At 41.0% G+C, this 20,787-nt stretch overlaps 1 protein-coding gene across 4 annotated transcripts in view; it reads right to left on the bottom strand.

Moving 5' to 3' along the window:
* WDR7 (WD repeat domain 7) overlaps positions 1-20,787 on the bottom strand; it is a 344,145-nt gene that overhangs the window by 226,251 nt on the left and 97,107 nt on the right. For 2 of the 4 annotated variants that reach the window (XM_063453929.1, XM_063453931.1), the window contains 4 exons: positions 19,599-20,368; positions 18,851-18,939; positions 6,592-6,675; positions 3,761-3,879 (listed from right to left, as the gene is read on the bottom strand). In XM_063453929.1, coding sequence (XP_063309999.1) covers positions 3,761-3,879; positions 6,592-6,675; positions 18,851-18,939; positions 19,599-20,368 — 1,062 coding nt within the window. The remainder of the gene's footprint in view (positions 1-3,760; positions 3,880-6,591; positions 6,676-18,850; positions 18,940-19,598; positions 20,369-20,787) is intronic. The other 2 variants (XM_063453930.1, XM_063453932.1) reach the window with 1 other exon arrangement.

Genomic DNA, 20,787 nt, shown 5'->3' with positions numbered 1-20,787 from the left:
AAAAGTGTGGCTTGGGGGTGGGGGGTATTACAGAGTTTATTGACTCCTTAGAGCCAAAGACATTTACTGCAAGTTCAAGGAAAATTAAAAATCTTGTTAAATGAAAATTGCAGTTTGTATCGGTTATTATTAAGAAGACTTAATGTGCAAAAATGCCTTACTATTCGAGGACATTTTCTGCAAGCTGGACTGGGTTATTCACAGAATTTGAAAGCCTAAAAAACTGATGACACTTCTTACACACTGGTCAGATATGTTTACCAAGCTTATGTCAATGTGGTTTAAAGAGACACTGAAGATCCCCAAAGCAGTTCATAAAAGTGCCAATTTCAATAGAAATCATCAGCTTTATGATTTAATTTAGGACCAACCCCCCCTGGCAGTCAAGTTGACTTTGATGATTCACTCAGCTTGAATGACTGTTCTAGGGGAAATGAAAGCTGCAATAGGTTACTAAATTAAATAAATTGCAATAGGGGAGATGACTGATCAGACTTTAAAAATGGTTTCTTGGGGGGGCATGGCCTGACCGCAGAACTAGCCTCAGTAGCTCCTGCTGAATGAAGGAGAAAAAGCAGAATTTCGCTCACAAAAAGACAATTACCCGACACGGGAAGGCCACTAGGCAACTGATGACAACGAGGTGAACAGGATGACACAACCCAAGCGACATTCCGAGCAGTGTTCACCTGATTCTCTCATGAGGCCTACAAGCATGGCAGGCGCAGGAGAGACGGCCACTCTCCTGCTGCCGCGACAAGCTGACACCCTGAATCTAGGCCCGCGTACTACCCCCACACGATCCCAAAACAAAGTAGTGAGATTGTCGCTACCTCGACACGGAACCCCGAGCTTACTACCAGTGAGGCCTACAAAATGGCGGATGCCCTCCACACCGCCGGCCTACGCATTGCATGGATGGAAACGGAACTCCGGCTGAACAAAATCTTTTGCCTCCTTTTGGTAGAAAAAGCCCACATGCGACTTCCAGTACCAGAGACTCTGCCCAATGACCTGCCACAGAACCAGACACGGGTGGACCAGCTGAGTAAAGCAGTAACCCCCCCCCTAATGGTACACCCGCGAGAGGCCAGGACCAGCAAGGGCATTGGTACCATATTTCAGGAGCCTAGCAGAGAGCAGCGACAGACTGAGGCCGGCTATTGAGGCCCCCGGTGGCACCTACGAGAAAGCGACCAAACCACCTCTCCTGCGTGCTGAGATATGGCATACACCCTGGAGGGGCATGGCCAGCACGAACCACCTATGGAATTGACAGGGTAAGAGGCTCAAGGCAGCGACAACATCAGGCGGGCACTTCCGGAGCAACTCACATTTGCGCCAATGGGCATACAGAGCATGGAGAACCGCAAGGAGGACTTTGTGCACCCCACCAAGCTCACACCCTCACAGCAATGAGACTCTGCACCCCCTCACCTTTGAGACACCAAGCTGGACGCAACAATCCGCACAGTGGGATCACACTCAGCCCCTGCAGGGTGTTCGCTGACTGGAGAACCGGTGCTGGGACTCTATATCAGGCAAAGTGCCTACTGCATACTACTTAACTTAAGTTAAATAACCCTAGGCGTTTACTTTAGGCTACAGTGAATCTATTGATCTTTTTTAAACTAGGAGTTGTAGGGGGGTATTAATATCAATTCCATTTATTTGATTACATGCAAACTGAACCTACACAAGGCTTGCCACACACCCATGTATCGCATGTACACTGACACGCTTCTAAACTCTGAGAGAAAGTCTTATTTTACAAGCATTAACTCACGCGCACACCTCACTCTCGCATCGAACACGCATCTTATCTCCAAACCTGTGTAGATCTGTAAACTGTTTATTGTTATTAATACCAGGTTATATCTTGAATTACTAAACACTACTAAATACTAAAAAAAAAAAAAAGCGCTGTTGCAGATGACCTGGCTAGCATACACTCTAATAGTTTATCCCTGTTAACGTTGCTCGCAGAGGCAGTCGCTTTGCTTAACCATTTTACTAATCCATTCAGCATGTACTGTGACAGTTTATTCATGTTTCTAATCTTCGTAAAGTCAGACAGCTGAGCCAGAATTTTACAATATGCTGTATGTCTCCCCACTGATCATTATGCCTACTCATATAATCGACGTCATGCAGGTTTAGATTTTAACTCTTCTAAAATGCTGTGTCCTACAACCAGACGTGTAAACATAACCGGTTTCAATTCATATAAAAAAATGTGCCACTAATCCAACGCCATGTATGTATAAAACTGCATTGTTAATGTGCTTCCATACACTGTTATGGTATTGTACGCTATCATGTTACCTCATGCACGACAAAAATAAAGAATGTACAGATGTACTAAACCACCCAACCTCAGATGGCCCCGCTAACCAATCCCAGCATTTCATTGCCTTCTACAGTTAGATGGCTTTTAAAGGGTAATACACAATGGATAATGAATATATACACAGATAATATTTAATTATCTGTGTAAATTAGAATAGAAACTAAAGGAATTATTGTTGTGTATACTTTCTCTAATATTTGAATTGGTTTCATTTCATAGAATTTAAATTTCTACAAAGAGCTGGGTCTTTGCAATTGAGCTCTATGCGTTTGTGGAAGGTTTATAGAGCTCTAATTTGTGTGTATCCAGCAAGAACTATATTCTGCATGACAAGGTCTCCTGGAATTAACCCAGAAATAATACAGTTTTATAAACTCTGCCATGGTTCTGTAGTACATTGTAAAATTGTTCTGATTTTTAGGTCCCATGCTTTTTTGTTTTTATTTTAGCACGATTTGATGTGATCACTGGGTTGGGGGAGAGGGACTGTATAGGTATCTAGCTTACGATAGAGCTAGTTATTAAATGTCCTTTGATGTGAGCAGAGTGTTACAAGTGTAGAATCTTCTTTTTTTCCACAGCAGTTCCAAACAGCCCTTTCTCTATTAAGGAAGCCTATTTCAGCTGGAGCATTCTAGCTTATATTAGCTGTTTTGATGTGAGCAGATAGACAATTTATGCAGCAGTTCTAGACAATTTTACCTTTGCTGGAGAGACACTTTGTTCACCTCTTTATTCCTATTTGGTATTGTTACATTTTTACCAAGGATACTTTCTATCTTATGCTGTTGCAGGAGAGTTTTTTTGCCATTTTATTTTTACTTTGATAGCAAGTATCCAGGGACACCTTTATATCTCTTAGACTATCTCCTGTGAGAGGCTCTTTGACATGTAAACCCATAGTGAAGTTACTTCACTCAGGATAGCCTTATCAGTCATTGACTTCATCAAGGCTCTATTTCTTGCTATTAGGATAGACTGTTTAGCTATCCAGGTATTTTTAGTGCTCTCCACCATAGTTTACCTGTGGACTTATATATACAGTCCAGTCTCCCCCTTGTGTTCATAGTTGTGATGGTGTATTAAGTTTCATTTAAATTTATATTTCTCTCTGGGATCATAAATTTGTTTGATGCCCACAATAAAGTATTTCAATGGTTTTGTATAGACACAGTACAACACCCGCAGAACTTCTCTCTTGGTGCTCCTGTAGCTTTTAGAGCTTAGGATTACCATTCGCTGTATACATTCAAGGGTTATCCCCTATTTAGTTCTGTGGACACACTCCAGTTTTCACAAGTTGGTAAGTTTGCACCTTGGTGCTCTCCCCTTTTTTTAAAGAAATAATCATTTTAGAAATTGTAATGTTGATGCATGCGTAAGTACATCAATTCATCTCTATGGTCTTACCTCCAAACATCGATCCTGCCACCTTCGTGCCAACATTTCAAGAAGAGGGGGTCTAAACTTGTCAAGCCCCAACAGGTCTGGTAGCATGACACAGTGCATGGCAGCAAGCTGGCTCCATCCTGTTTGGCAAAGACAATAAAGAGGTCTATTAAAACCAACAATCTTTTTAAATATTAAAATAATAGTTTACTAACAACTTTTCTGCTCTTAATAAATCGTAACTCCAACAAAATCCAGAACACTATTTCTTTAAATTAAATGAAGTATGTCCTTTTGGCAGATAACATTCCTAAGTAGAATGTTGATAGCAGAACTACAAGTCCCAGAAACGTCTGCTCTATGCAGAATGGAGACTGTGTGCAGAGAGAAATAGATGATCTGTAGTTAAATTGCTTGGACTCCACATACCAAAATTAGAGACTCCTATAGTGTTCCTTTAATGTTCTAGATTTTCAGATCAACATGTCTAGGCAACATAACAACTTGTGCTAATGACTAGTAGTGATTACATTGCTTAAAATGTAAGGAACAGGAGAGAGTACAACATTCCACTTTTGTAATCCGTTACTTTATTATTTTTTTTAAATATTGGGTCCTCAGGTTGAAAAATGCTCACCCTATGACCATCATAGTTTTATATTTTGGTATATTTGGAAAAACTGTAATAAAATAATGGTAGAGTAGGACATTAATAAAACACCAAATACTAAAAGATTAAAGGACCACTATAGTCACCCAGACCACTTCAGCTAAATGAAGTGGTCTGGGTGCCAGGTCCCCCAGGTTTTAACCCTGCAGCTGTAAACATAGCAGTTTCAGAGAAACTGCTATTTTTACATTGCAGGGTTAATCCAGCCTCAAGTGACTGTCTTCCTGACAACCGCTAGAGGCGCTTTCGCGACGCTCAATGTGAAAATCGCTTGAGCACACAGAACGTCCATAAGAAAGCAGTAATGCTTTCCTATAGGCGGTTTCAATGCGCGCGCGGCTCTGGCTGCGCATTCGGCTCCACTCAGAAGCTGACGTTGGAGGGGGAGGAGAGGGAACCACTGTTCTACAGACTATATGTATCTTCAGCTGTTTTGGAAATACAACTCCCACGACTAGCCAATCACAGACATTTTCCTCTTTAGTTTCAATTTGTTAAACATTGGGGGATTTCTAGTTACCCAGCTGTAAAAGGACTATCAAGCAGATTATCCCAGATCAACTGGTTATTTGCCAAGTTGATTAATCTAAAATCACAGTTTTAACCCAAGCTATGGGAAATTTAGCCGTAATTACGTTTTGGAGAGAAGATTTTTGTGTACTGGTGTCCATCTTAATATTACAATTTTTTAGCTTTTTACACTACACTCTCCATGGGTAAACTGCTCAGAGAATAGAACTTATTAAGAAAATGCTGCTAAGAGTACATGCTGCCGTCATCTTATAAGAACCTGTGATCTCCTGGAGTGAGCTCATTAGCTTCCCACATTACACAGTGCGGGGAGTAGATAACATGTTGGAACGGATTACTGGCCACTGCACCCCAGTAACCATCACCGAACGTTAATGTCAGTTGGAAATAATTTATATTTTAATTAAAAATAAATACTTTTAATAAACACAAGATGCAGACAGATTTTAAACAACTATATATTTGGATGACAGAGCTAGTTGAATTACAAAATCTATTAAACCATGTAGCCATTTATAATTTTATTTTTATTGACTATACTAAGGTTTACTATTGGCTTCCTACTAGAATGGAGATAATTTCAGAGACGAGTTGAAAAGGTTACATGGTTGAGATATGGAGAGGCACACGCAAGTAAGGGCCCCCTACCGGACCGATACAATGACGTTTCAGCTCATAAATCATGGTGAATGCTTGATAAAGGCTCTTTTTGAGCCGAAACGTTGTTGTGTCCTGTCCAATAAATCTGCCCTTTGACCTGTAAACAGTCAATTTTTGTGGTTTTGTTTTTGTGTTTCTGAAGGTTACATGAGACACACATTGAAAAAACATATAACAAAGGTCTTCACAGAATCTGCCAGGGCACATATATGTGCCCCTAAATGCCCTATAAAGTATGGGCTTGTTATAGTAGGAAGAAATAACTTGTATTGTTGCCGGAGGTGGGTTGGTAGGCATAGAAGGTTTAGTGATGTAAGGCGATATGGAAAACACATTTTTGCTATTTTAATGCATTACCTATATAAAACATTTTTTACAAAAAATAAAGGTCAATTTCAACATTGAGTGTTCTGTACATGTGCAGCCCACAGGCAGACAGTGGTGGAACATATTGAATTGTATAACTTACCTGATAAAGACATTCCCTATGCACTTCTGTGGATTACTGGACACCTTTGAAGGAACATTCAACACACCAATACAGCTTAAAATAACCTAGCCCAGCTTGTGAGCCCATATTGTGCCACGTTGAACGACGTTGAGTGGATTAGGTAGATATGAAATGGAGTGGCAGCAGAGGGTCTGGGATTTTGTTGCTGGGAAAGTTTAACCCCTTAAGGACACATGACGTGTGTGACACGTCATGATTCCATTTTATTCCAGAAGTTTGGTCCTTAAGGGGTTAATGTGCCTAAAAAGCTGTAGTGTATATAGTATTAAGAGTACACCACTAACACACCTCCTAAATATTTACTGGTTCCTTGTAAAACAGTGATTCCAAACCCGTGACTCCAAGAAATGAACAGTGCAAAGGGGAAACATTGTGGACCTCATAGAAGTCATAGAACAAAGCACACAGATGAAAAGAAAGATACAAGCAGTTAAGGAAACCAAGGAAAGCAGCATATAGAGAGAGACAGAGAAAGAATACCTTCATTGACTGAAAAACAGGAATGTAAAGTGCGATCAGAGCCGTGGTCGGCTTCAGTGCTAGCAGAAGCATCAGGAGCAACAGCTTGCATAGGAGACAAGAGGAAAAAAAAAAAAAGACAGAAGAAAATGAGGTACAGTGGTACTCTCCGTTAAAACACAGCAGTGCTAACTACAGAAACAAACTGAACACAAACAGATTGGTCAAACAAAGAATGGAGACTCAGGCAGCTATAAGAAATGCAGCACTAACAAACAGAACAATAAAGATGCATGGCGAAGTAGAAAGCAAAAAAGGAGCCTTCAATGATCTGCTTCATCTTTTATTTCTTTTTGCCCTGGCTGCATCCGTGACACAGTACGTGATAAAGTGCTGGGTATAAATGTTTTGCTTAGGTGAAAACAGATCCAAATTGCTAACCTTTCCAACTAGCTGATGTGAACTGTTTTCTTGTCTTAATTATCGAGATACAGGGTGGACACACACATGGTGAATCAGTGAACAACTATGTGCAAATAAAAAAAAAATAAAAAACACCTCAATTTCTGTACTGGCTCCCTGATGAACCAGGATCACAGAGAGGTAAAGCAGACTGGCGTGACATGGGTCCCCCACTGGAAATGCCCTTGGAGAATCAGGATACTTAGGAGATATGAACTCTGGGTAATGCAGCTAAGGTGGCAAGGCATAATTAGCACTTTTTGGAAACGGACAGACCTCACTACTTTTGACTGCTTGCATATTTTTTAAAGCAATTATTCTCACAATTAGGACTTCCCTTTATTATTATTATTATTTCCATTTATATAGCGCCAACAGATTACGTAGCGCTTTACAATATATTTTAAAACCATTTCTGTCCTGAGGATGCATCGTTTAGATTTTCAATTAAAATATGAAGGTTTATAATCATCTCTAACTAATATACATATATTTATTAAAGGAAACTCTTACTTGGAGACTTCCTACAGAGCATATATGACCGTAAGCTAAAAAAAAATGTATTAGTTTGAATTGTGGACTCCAAATCGGAATCCCAGTTTTAATGCCAAAACTTATATTAAAAAAAAATTATATATATATAAAAAAAAAAAAGTTTAACCCCTTAAGGACCAAACTTCTGGAATAAAAGGGAGTCATGACGTGTCACACATGTCATGTGTCCTTAAGGGGTTAAGGACTGCATTCCACCTTTTGTGGCATACTTTGGGGTAGCTTTCGGCACATTTTGTTGAAAACCTCTTTAGTTACACTATATCTTGCAAAATTCTGTGCAAACACAATAATAAAAATTTTGTTAAACAGCTCAAGATAACACAATTTAACATTACGAAGGCAATGTTATAACATTTTGAAGGCAAGCTAAAAAAAACAATATCAAATAAAATATTATATGTTACACATAAAGACCAAGAGCACGGACAGGGCACTAATTGCATGAAGAAAACGGCAGAAGTCAGGTCTACCTTTCATTACACCCCTTGGCCACTGCACCCTAAATAGATTTGTTACCTTGCGGGTGGGGGGAGGAGGGAGGTGGTGGAGTAAACTAGGGTTGCAAGGCAATTCATTATATTCACATACACCAATTTCTATTTACCTACAATGGGTCAATTTACTTCCAATATTACTCTGCATATTTACCAATTGTCATTCACTAGTTAGTGCAGAGAAACAGTGTCATCAAAAAAGGGTAGAAAAATAAATCACAGATTATCAAATAATAGAATACACAAAGCCATAACCTATTCAATAGATGGCCCAGTGGTTTTGTAAGCAAAATAAAAAAATAAATGTCAATTTTCTACCATAACATCTATGATTAGAGGGACCAAGCTTTGAATATTTTTATTTTTTTTGGTATCTCACTCATGTGTTGGTTGGGGGTGAGATCTGTGTAGCTCTCTTAGGGTTAACACTAGGGTCACATGGACCACATATATGTTTTTTTTTTCCATCTGCATAAGAAGTGATGTAGTGGGTGCTAAACTGAAATTTATCTGGTTAAAGTTATAAAAATTACACTTGCAATGTTTTCTATCAGTGTTAAGCTAACCAAGAACTTACACTAAGAAAGAAGGCAAAAAGCATTTGCAAGAAGTAGTGACTTACATACAATAGCCGGTCGACAAGCTGAGCTACTAAATATGCTCATTAATAATTTAGTATTGGCCGCCCCAACCTCAGTTAGGCAAGTTATCTAAACATGTTAATCTAATCTCACGCTAAAATACTTTAACCCCTTAAGGACACACGACGTGTGTGACACGTCATGATTCCCTTTTATTCCAGAAGTTTGGTCCTTAAGGGGTTAAAGAACACTAATGATAAAAATAAATATATTAATCAATCAGATGCATTCAGAAAGAAGTATTGGACCAATGGTGCATACACGACAATGGTCTGCCAATCCAATGCTTCCCATCGGGTTTTGGTGCTAGAACTGTTTCTTTAATTATTTGTTTAATATATGTGTTCTTTATAATATCATACTTGGGCAAAAAAAAAAATCCTTATTTAGTAATTAATAAAATGATGGTCTTTCCTAAGCGGTCATACCTGCTCTGAAAATTGATTGTAATTATCTCAAATATATTTCCAATCTGATTTAGCCATGTTCATTTGGCTTGGAAAGAGGGCTAAAACTTCTCTTTCCACACGTCAAGCCTCCCAAAGACAATGAGGCTTAGGAGTGCCTAATATTACATTTTACTACTGATTTGAACTCTCACACTTCAACGTATATCCTACTTAAAGCAATGGGTCCTTCAAGAGAGTGCGGTGCGGAACACCTACCTTTCCTATTCTGGATTCCAAACCATCTCCACACAAAAACGTGTCCCATGCTGCTGACAACCAAACTCGGATTGCTAATATGGTTATAACCTCATCGAACACTATATATATATATATATATATATATATATATATATATATATATATATATATATATATATATATATATATATATATATATATATATATATATATATATATGTATATACATACATACATACATACATACATACATACATACATACACAGGATTATCTTAATATATCTAAGAATATCTCCACCAGACTAAAATCATTTCATGGGCTGTCATGAAATATCCTTTTATTTACTGTATGCAAGATATATGCTTCTTGTTATGATGATTCATCCACCCTCAAATCCTTGTGGAAACTATGTAACCAAGAGAGGACAAGTGCTAGGTCTCTGTCCTGGGCCCACATGCTCCATCTGGTCTCCAAGTTTTCTTTTTGCACAAATGGGTAAATAACTTAAAGCGGCACTGTCATGCCAAATCCCGTTTTTGGCTTTTTTTAACCCCCCTCCCGCCTCCACTACATCCAATTGACCCCTTAGTCACCCCCAAATGCCCCTAAGCCCCCCATATTACCTATTTTTTTATCTTTATTTTCTGCCCCCATCTATATTCAGGGAGCCACCATCTTTGTGTGGATAGATGAAGTCCCTGTGGGACACGTCATCTGCCCACACTAGATAGCACTGAGATTCCCGCACATGCCCAGTGAAACACCTGGACATGCGAACGGGAATTTCATCTATTCATTCATCAGACAGACGAATGAATGAATAGAAAAATCAGACGAACAAACTAACACAGAAAAAGTTGTTCGTTCAGTTTATTACAAAAGTTTGTTCGTTCAGTTTATTACAAGGAGGGAGCTACTGGCTCGCATCTCCCTACTTGTAATATGTAAAGATAGAAGCGGCAGGGAGCAGTGCTCCTCGCCACTTCATAAGCCCCCTAAGGACCCCCTCTCACTCTATGGGGGTCAATATGACCCCCATAATAGCATAAGGGAGATTAAAATCTCCCGAATGCCCCTACTCGCTATACCGCCTGTGGCTGCTCACTGTAGAAAAAAAACCTACTATCTGGCCCCCACCCCTGCGCAATGTGTGGGGGCCATAAATTACAATAAGGGGGGGCAGACCTATTGTCCTCCCCCCGGCCCCCACCCCTGAGCGGCGGGTGGGGCCATGAAGATAATGAGGGGTGGGGGGACCTACTGTCCTCCCCCCGCCTGGCCCCCACCCCTGGGCGGCGGGTGGGGGCCATAATGATAATGAGGGGGGACCTACTGTCCACCCCCTCTCCGGCCCCCACCCCTGGCCGGCAGCCATAGTGATAATGAGGGGGGAACCTACTGTCCTCCCCCCGAGCACCCACCCCTGGGCGGCGGATTGGGGCCATAATGATAATGGGGGGGAACCTACTGTCCTCCCGCCCCCCCCACCCCACCCTTGGGCGGCGGGTGGGGGCCCTAAGTCAAATCCCCCCCCTCCCCCCATCAAAGGTGACTAGGGGTCCCCAAGCCCCTAGTCACCCACCCCCCCACCCAAATAAAAAGTCCCCTACCTACCCCCCATCACCCTAAAAAATAGTGAGGGGGGAATAAAATAACTAACCTGTAAAGTGTAATTAAACTTACCATTCGACATCTTCTTTTTTATAAAATCTTCATTTATCAGCCCAAAAAAAGGCCAAATAAAAAACCATCATACCCGAACATAAAATAAAATACCCGAGCGCAGAAAAAAAAAAAAAAACCTGACGAAAAAGAAAAAACCCGAGCGCAAAAAAAGAATCCATCTTCACCCATGGAGGGCTCCGCACAGACTGAGCTCCGCAGGGCGGGGGAATAAAGCCCTGCCCCACCCTGCAATTAGGCTAAGAACACTCTGATTGGTGGGTTTAAGCCAATCAGAGTGCTCTTTGTCATTTTACACAGCGTGGGAAAGTTCTTTGGAATTTTCCCACGCTGTGTAAAATGACACAGAGCACTCTGATTGGTTTAAACCAACCAATCAGAGTGTTATAAGCCTAATTGCAGGGCGGGGCAAGGCTTTATAAGCCTTTACCCGCCCTGCGGAGCTCAGTATGTGGCGTGCCCTCAAAGGGTGAAGATGGATTATGGTTTTTTAGCGTCTGATTTTTTATTTTTCATCTGGATTTTTTTTTTTGCGCTCGTTTTTTTAAATTTATTTTAAGTTCGACGGGTATGATGGCTTTTTATTTGGCCTTTTTTGGGGGCTGAAAAATGAAGATTTTAGAAAAAAGAAGACGTCAAATGGTAAGTTTAATTTTTCTTTACAGGTTAGTTATTTTATTCCCCTCTCACTATTTTTAGGGTGAGGGGGGTAGGTAGGGGATAGTTTGATTTGGGTCTGGGGTGGAATGGTTGGGACCCCTAGTCACCTTGATTGGGGGGGGGATTTTCATTTAGGGCCCCCACCTGCCGTTTAGGGGTGGGGACTGGGGGGGGACAGTAGGTGTCCCCCCCTTATCCTTATTTGGGGCCCCCACCCACCGCTCAGGGGTGGGGCCGGGGGGGAGGACGGTAGGTCCACCACCCACTGCTCAGGGGTGGGGGCCAGGGGGGGAGCACAGGGGGGAGGACAGTAGGTCCTTATTGTTTATTTAGGGCCTCCACCCACCGCTCAGGGGTGGGGGCCGGGGGGAGGACAGTAGGTCACCCCCATCTTTATTTAGGACCCCCTCCAACCGTGCAGGGGTGGGGGCAGGGGGGACCACAGGTTATTAGGTTTTTTTTGTTTTGGTTTTGTTTTTTTTTACTTCCTAGACATGCCCCTACTCGCGCTAGAGCGAGTAGGGGCATATTATTTACTAATTTTACTTAGTATTAGTAAATGTGGCTGAAAGACCAGTTTAGGTCTTTCAGCCTTTTAGTAGATAACCCCCTGATACCAAGGGAATTAGGGAGTTATCTACTAAGTTATCTACTAAGCGGCTGCAAGATGCAGCCGCGGCAATGAATAGGATCGGAGTTTCATTCATTAGAATGAAATTCCGATATGAACAAAGTCCCGAATTGTGTTCTTAAAGAAATGAACATACTGTTCTCATTCAGTTAGAACGCAATTTGGCAGTTTTGTCTAAAATGACAGGAAGCATGGTGGGAACACAGTGGAAAGGTGAGAATTGTGGGAAAATTGCTCTGACCAGCGGAAATGAAGCACACTTTGCTCCTCTGCTGGTCAGAGCTGGTCAAGCGGAGGAAACCTCCATAAGGCAAAGAGTCCCGACTTTGTCTTATGATTTTAAAGAAAACTAAAGAAGACAGGAAGAAACGAAGAACAGATCCTGAGAGAGGGGGAGAAGAGGAAGAGATTGAGGAAAGGTAAGTTCTGGATGACAGTGCCGCTTTAAGTGGCCCTCAAACTGTGAAAAAGTGAAGACTTTCACTTAATGTCCTACATAAAACAACAAGGTGAGCTAGCCACATCAAATTAGATAAACATATTATTCTAATGTACCTTTGATTTGATTTCTCCCATATCTTGGCACTGACCCCATTGTAAAGACATTTTGTCGCTAATATTGTGGTAATGTGACAATATGCAACAGTTTTGGAAAATGACCCATGACTTTATTACGAGGGTGAAAGATTATTTTTTCCCTTTTTGCTCCCCATACATTTATACTTAAACTGCTCCATCACACTCCTAATTCATCACATCAGGCTCTCCTCTGCCACATTTCTCACTCATGGCACAAATTAAAACAGTCTATAGAGCTGTGACTTTGATAATATGCAAGAGACAGGGTTCTCAACTAGAAAAATATAGGAAGATCATTGAGAGCTTGGATGCCATCTTGTAAATGATTTATAGCCATAAATAAATTATAAACCATGTGGGTCCACCTCCATGCCACAGTTTCATAGAACCGACATTCATTTAAACTGTGACCCGTAATCCATGTTCAAACTCATAGACATGGATTCTGTAATAAGTAAAATGCAAGCACTTGTGCCCGAAATATTTTGGATTTATCTTCCTGTACCTATTTCCTTTTTGTAGCACTATGTGACCCATACTGTGTAATAAAAATGTGATTTAAAATTATTATTACCTTCTTGTATTATAAAAACAAATTGCTTTATTTTTCTGTAGAATTTCCTCTGTAGAATATTTGCCAGTGAAAGAACCGGTTTGCTGGTTTGTGAGCATGCCGTAAGGGGTGGAAAGTATCTAAAAGACGGTTTAATTTTCTCTGTGTTGTACAGAGGATCTAGGATAGTCATTGGAGTTGTACGTCCTATACTCCATGCATTCTGCTTCAAGTGGTGGTATGTCCCTGACAGAGAGCTCCACGGCAGGGAGGGCAATACTAGAATGAGGGCTAGCTGGTTTAGCATATGAAAAGAAACTGGGGCCTTTATGGCAAACACATTGTATTACTGGAGGTCAATGTTAAGATTTAGAGGTCATCGTCTGACACTTCCTTCCTATAGAGAAATTACCATATGTCATGCACAAGCAGCTTCAAATTAATCCTTCTCCAGCAGAACCACAATACACTTGGGTTCCTGCACAAGTTAAACAATGTTTTATAAAGCGTATGTTTGCTTTTCACGCAGTTAAGTCCCTTTGTTGCCCTAGGACATCTGCATGAAAACTGTTTCATAATTCAATGCAAATGTATCATAATGTCACTGAGGCACGTGTAAGGGGGCAGGGTGGCCAAACTCCTTTTATCCGGTGTTTAGCAGGAACCAAGAGTGTAATTTGCATTCAGCCTCTTATAACACAAACACAATTAGATCTGAATGCCTTTTTGGGAGTCGAAGGGGAATTACTTGAAAATGATGTGGATGAACAAAAGCTGCAGTTAGTATGCTGTGTAGTTTGCATTAACAAAGAAATATCACCATTTTCTCAATAACACAGGCAGATTGTGTCACTGGCCAATTGCCCTTTGTTTGGCAATTAAAATGAGGAATAAAAATTAATAAAACCTTAAGGAAAAAAATAACAAATTAAAAAGAGAATACAGTATGGGACTCAAAGCAAACACAATAATAGAGGAACCTAAAATCAGTGTTTTAAAAATACAGATTATTTTTTATCTTTAAATTATAGTATTAATAATGAAAATCAGGGCCGGCGCTACCATTAAGGCGGACTAGGCAGTCGCCTAGGGCGCCCCTTAGGAAGGGGCGCCGCCAGGAGCGCCGGCCCCCCTAATGCTGCAGCCGCCCGAGCGCTCTGCAGAGAGCCTCAGGCAGCTGCAGCTTCGCCCGGGCTGGTGCGTCCATGAGGGCGCACCGCCCGGGCGCAGCATGAAGAGAGGAGCTGACAGGAGGGAAGCGCTCAGCGCTCCCTCCTGTCACTCCCTCACTGTAGCGTGGCCAGCCCTGTATGATCCGCCGGTACAGGGAGCATTTGTCTCCTGTACCCGGACGGACTAACAGGAAGTGAACACTGAGTGTTCACTTCCTTTTAGTCCGGCCGGGTACAGGAAACAAATGCTCCCTGTACCCGCGGACAGTACAGAGCTCGGCCACGCTACAACATAGGTAGGGGAGGGTGGGGGGAATAAGGGGGGGGAAAGAAATAAATGGAGAGGGAGGGAGGGGGGGGGGGAATAAAGGGAGGGGAGATAAATAAATGGAGAGGGAGGGAGGGGGGAAATAAATGGAGAGGGAGGGAGGGGGGAAATAAATGGAGAGGGGGGAAATAAATGGAGAGGGAGGGAGGGAGGGGGGGGGGGAAATAAATGGAGAGGGGGGGGGGGGGGGGAATAAATGGAGAGAGAGTGGGGGGGAGGAGAAATAAATGGAGAGGGAGGGAGGGGGGGGAAATAAATGGAGAGAGAGTGGGGGGGAGGAGAAATAAATGGAGAGGGGGGGGGGAAATAAATGGAGAGGGAGGGGGAGGAGAAATAAATGGAGAGAGTGGGGGGGAGGAGAAATAAATGGAGAGGGAGGGGGGGAGAAATAAATGGAGAGGGAGGGGGGAGACATAAATGGACAGGGAGGGGGGGGGAATAAATGGACAGGGAGAATAAATGGACAGGGAGGGGGGGAATAAATGGACAGGGAGGGGGGGAATAAATGGACAGGGAGAATAAATGGACAGGGAGGGGGGGGAATAAATGGACAGGGGGGAATAAATGGACAGGGAGGGGGGGGAATAAATGGACAGGGAGGGGGGGGATAAGTGGACAGGGAGGGAGGGGAAGGGTGGACAGGGAGGGGGGGATACATGGACAGGGAGGGTGGGGGAATAAATGGACAGGCAGGGTGGGGGAATAAATTGAAAGGGAGGGGAAATAAATTGACAAGGTGGGGGGAAGTAATTGACAGGGAGTGGAATTGACGGGGTTAGGAGGGGGAATGAGAGTGGGGAGGGGAGAAGAGAGTGACAAGGGAGGGGGGAGAAGAGAGGGACACGCAGGGGAGAAGAGAGTGACAAGGGAGGGGGGAGAAGAGAGGGACAAGAGGGTGGAGAAGAGAGGGACAAGAGGGTGGAGAAGAGAGGGACAAGGGGGGGAGAAGAGAGGGACAAGGGGGGGAGAGAAGAGAGGGACAAGGGGGGGAGAGAAGAGAGGGACAAGGGGGGGAGAGAAGAGAGGGACAAGGGGGGGAGAGAGAAGAGAGTGACGAGGGAGGGAGAGGGGGAGAAGAGAGTGACAAGGGAGGAGGGAGAGATCGACGTCCATCACACACACACAATGCACCCCTTGCACACAGAAAAACACACAATGCATTACACACACAGACACACACACACAAGCAATTCAACCCTTACATACAATGCATCCCTTACACACACAGAAACACACAATGCATTCCTTACACACACTCAATGCACCCCTTACAGACGCACAAACTGCATCCCGTACATACACAGAAACACACATTGCAGCCCTTACACATACAAACACAGATTCACACAATGCATTCCTTACACACATATCAGGACATCCCCTACTCCTGTGAACAAACTATTTGGTGGAACATGAAGGTGGACCCTGGGGCCCAGACCATGAGCTGTGTAAAGGGCCTTTAAAAAAAATGGAGCTGCTTTCCGTTCTCCCAGAACACAAACAGCCTCCAGAGAGCCTGTTATACACTAGACGAGAGGAGCCAGACTGCAGCTAGAGCCCATCACCATCCTCATCTGATTGTAAGTAGGCAATCTAGTATATTATTCGTGGCACTAATCTCTAATTTACCTCACATTAAAGGGACACTTTAGTCCCCAGAACCACTGCAGCTTAATGTAGTGGTTCTGGTGTCTATAGCCTGTCCCTGCAGGCCTTTTAATGTAAACACGGCGGCACTGCAGCACTTGCGTTAGTTAACATGGGGCATTGTGATGTCATATGGGGGGGGGGGGGGGGCGGCAAACTTTACTTTTGCCTAGGGCGGCAAAAATCCTTGCACCGGCCCTGATGAAAATAATGTACTTATACAGTCACAGGGGCACAAAAAGGGGAAAAATAAGACATAAAAATGATTCTTTGGTGGCATTAAAGATTTTTTTAAAGTATTAATAATGCAAATAATGTACTTATATAGTCATAGGGGCACAAAAAAGGAGGAAAATAAGACATAAAAATGATTCTTTGGTGGCATTAAAGAGATTTTTTTTTTATTAACCCATTTGGATTTTCTGGTTTAAAATATCCATGTTTATAGATATATTTAACAAGTCAAAACATAGGTATAATTCCAACATTTACATAACTGCTCCAAATGTTTAATTTGTCATTCCTTTTCTATTTGACACACATTTTGTTCATGTAGATAATGTAGGTCCACCTCTTCACACCAGGTGCAATTACACTGCATGGTAAGCAGGAGAGCAAAGCATTTTGCAATTAGCTTTAAGGCAGTGGGAAAGAGAACAGGTGTAGGATACATTGTCTGAAAAAAAATTACAGCATGTTTCTCTAGACTAGTGTCCTCAAAACACCTTTTTTTCTCTTTTGTCATTTTTTTTTTTTTTTGCATGAATAACTTACTTTTTTGCAGAAGTTGTGAATATAAAGGATTTGATAACGCAACACTGGCCCTCCAAATAGATCAACATAAAGTGTTAGAGGAAAAAATCCCCAAAAAGTGACTTGTTCCTGCGACTAGATGTCATGCAGTCCTCACGAGAAGCCATGACCTTAAGCATAACATGTTTAGCACTATGTGAGAACTACACTTTCTAGTGCTAGACTGAAGTACATCCACATCAAAAACCATCAAAATGGCCCTTACAAGTTCTTATCTCTTTAAATGTCAGATCTGCACCTCACAAGCAATCACAATGTGGGCAATCGATAAAGGCCTGTGAGAATTGAAGTTTTGTATCCACGAGTATCATTGAAAGTTGGCTGCTCCAATTTGTTCGATCTTTCCACCAAAATGATGGCGCATAATTTAACTAGCATTTTAATGTTAAACAGATGATCAATGCCCCTAACATTGTTCTCACCAATTGTCATAGGAAATAGAACTGATTTAATACCAAGTATCATATATGATTCTCCTGACTTAGATCTACTATTTAATACCGTTCCTTAATCAGTATTTGTTTTCATACTTTTCACGTGAAGGTATTAGCAATTTAAAGGGACACCTCAAGCGCTATAACCCCTCCCAATTATTGAAGTGGTTGTAGTGCTAGAAGGCTATGGTTATTGTTCTATTGTTTTTGCTAAAAGCACAAATATAGTGAAAATAATAAAATAAGAATTTCTAGCACTTAGGCCCTGAATTAATATTATTGGATACATTTGTAAAATTATTTAACATTTTAAATTAAAACAAATATTTATAATTTATATTTTAAAAAAATCATTAAAAAAAGTCAAAATAGTACAAAATTAATATATTTTTCATAATATAAAATAATTTTAAACTTTTATCCAAAAATTGTAATATTGTTGAATAAGGTTTTCAAATTATTTTTTTCATTTCATTATCAATCAAAAGTAAGCAATTGGCTACATAAGGATTCGCCTGCTATAAATCAAAGAATCCATTTTGGTGCAGGAAAGTGCAGTTAACACTTTCAATGTGACATAACTGACAAAGACAGAAAACCTCAAGCTTAAAGATTTCTGTTGAAAAATGCAATTATACCTCCTTTGAATTGAACATTAAGACAAAAGATATGTGTGCCACTATACACTGCGCGTCAACCAGATAAATATAAAGGAAGTTCAAGAGTCAATGAGAAGGATACCAACTTTGGACCTACCGCTATTTTTTTATCTTTTGTTTTAGAACATTTCGAAGAACGGTCTGAAATTCTAGAAGATGTAGTGCAACAAAATTTGTGGGGTCAACAGTGGACCTAGTGATTTAACTCAAATAAACCCTAATTAGAAAGGGGAAATGCAGAATCACCGTTACCATTATCATTGCTGGATAAAACCGATGTGTAGAGATAATAATAATAATAATAATAATAATAAATTTACCTTGTTTGATCTGGCTCTGGATAGAACTGCTGGAATTCTGGGAAGGAGGTTTGCCTTTCAAAGTTTCTGGGGATCCAGATCTAGGAGACCTTAAAAATAAACAGATGATTTACAAACTGTGAATATTAAGCTGAGAGTCTAAACACTACATACTTACATAGTGGTTATATTGCTATTAGATCGAAGGCTCAGTTAATCCAAATGTGGATGAAATTGATATTGCTGATTCATTGATAATGCCAAATTATTATATATGTATACATTTTATATGTTTATAAATATACATGCAGATTGAATATGATAAATTACTGTGCTATCTGAAACTATTAACTGGGTTAGTTATCAATTAAAGTGCAAACTGGATTTGTGGACAACCGGAGGAGTATTGTAAAACCTTGCATCTAATCAAGAAGATGTCTGAGCTAGAATGAACTACGATAAAACATAACATAAATTCCTCTATCTTAATGAAACTGTGTAGATAATTTGGCTTTGATAGCAAAATTAAAGTACATTAGATTTATAATATTCAGGGAATCTTAAAAAATATGCACTACACAAAGCCTATTTCTGGCAAATGGTTTCTTGAACTGGAAAGGAAAAATGAGTGGGTTTAGTGATTTTTGAAAGGTTTTCAAATATTTTGTATTTACTCATTGCTAATTAGAGTGTTTTTAGGCCGACATTAATCATTTATTTCACATGTCCCCTTATAAGAGTCGGGGTAAAGGAGAATGTAAAATGGTACCTCTGTGGAGCTTTCTTCATGTGATCTCCAATGAACGTGGCATTTGTCATGCTCATCAATGTATTTGCCAGAGATATAAGTGATAGGAGATGCTGTGTAGTGACCGCACGTGACACTCCATAAGTGCCCTTTCCAAGTCCTTCACTAATTGACATTTTCCTTCCTACACCTTCATATTCATCTTGTGCTTTGTAAATGGAGTGGTTGAACCCTGGAAGCATGAGTGACATGTGGCCACCTCTTGAGAGGAGGCCAAAAGAGACTGGACAGTGTGGTTTAAGCATCCCAAGGCGTTCAAGACAAACTTTATCTAGTCCTGCATTCAAGCCCCAGGCGTGAAGACAAGACATAAAAAGCTTTGCGGTGTCCATCGTCAGGTTGTACTCAAGGAGTGTTAATGGTTTAGATTTGCTGGAACGGTATTCGGGGTCACTTTCATCCCTCTTCTGTCTCATGGCTTCTTCATCGTCATCGTCATCGTCAAGAAGATGTTCTTTAATGTTCTCTTTGATGGTTTCTTTGACCTGTTGGAAAAGCACCGCTGCTCGTTTACCAGCCAGAAAAGAGCTTCCTTTGTCAGAATTGCCAGATGCTTTCTGCAAACTCTCTGGAGAGATAAGTGTAGTATTTGGCCTCGAGGCTTCTTCAGTGAGTAGTTGAATAATTAGTGCTTCCACATCAAAGAAGAGCAGGTGTATATCTGAGTCGGTTACATTTGTCTTTATTGCTTGGACCATTAGGGAGTTATTCGAATATTTAGGCAAATTCCCCTGGAAGATAAAAACAAAGTCCCAAAGTTATACAAGTACTTTCCAGAAGTTATTGTTTTGGTGGATGTTCACTGCTAACATTAAAAGAAAGGTGAGAGGGGGATAAGGGGGAAATAAAAACACAAAATATGGTGTAAAACTAGAGCTGGACAAACTTTTCTTTTTTTTTCTTTGGAGGCATTTTTCGGCTAGTCTCCTATTGCCTATTGATTTACATGTAAATCTTGTCTGTTTGTAAATGGTTGTATTACACATCTGAAACTCCTATGAAGGAAGTGTTACAGTGACAAATTACACAAATTATACAGAAATGAATTTAGAAGCTTCAATTTTGCCCCTAAATGCAATTCAAGGTTTGGTGGAAACAAAATTGACAAATCCAGATTTTACAGTTAAGAAGCCTTTCAGCAAACAATAAA

Source organism: Pelobates fuscus, chromosome 5 (genome assembly GCF_036172605.1).
Source record: "Pelobates fuscus isolate aPelFus1 chromosome 5, aPelFus1.pri, whole genome shotgun sequence".
Lineage (NCBI taxonomy): Eukaryota > Metazoa > Chordata > Amphibia > Anura > Pelobatidae > Pelobates > Pelobates fuscus.
Note: the sequence above shows the minus strand (reverse complement) of the source record. Positions and strands in the feature narration are given on the sequence as shown.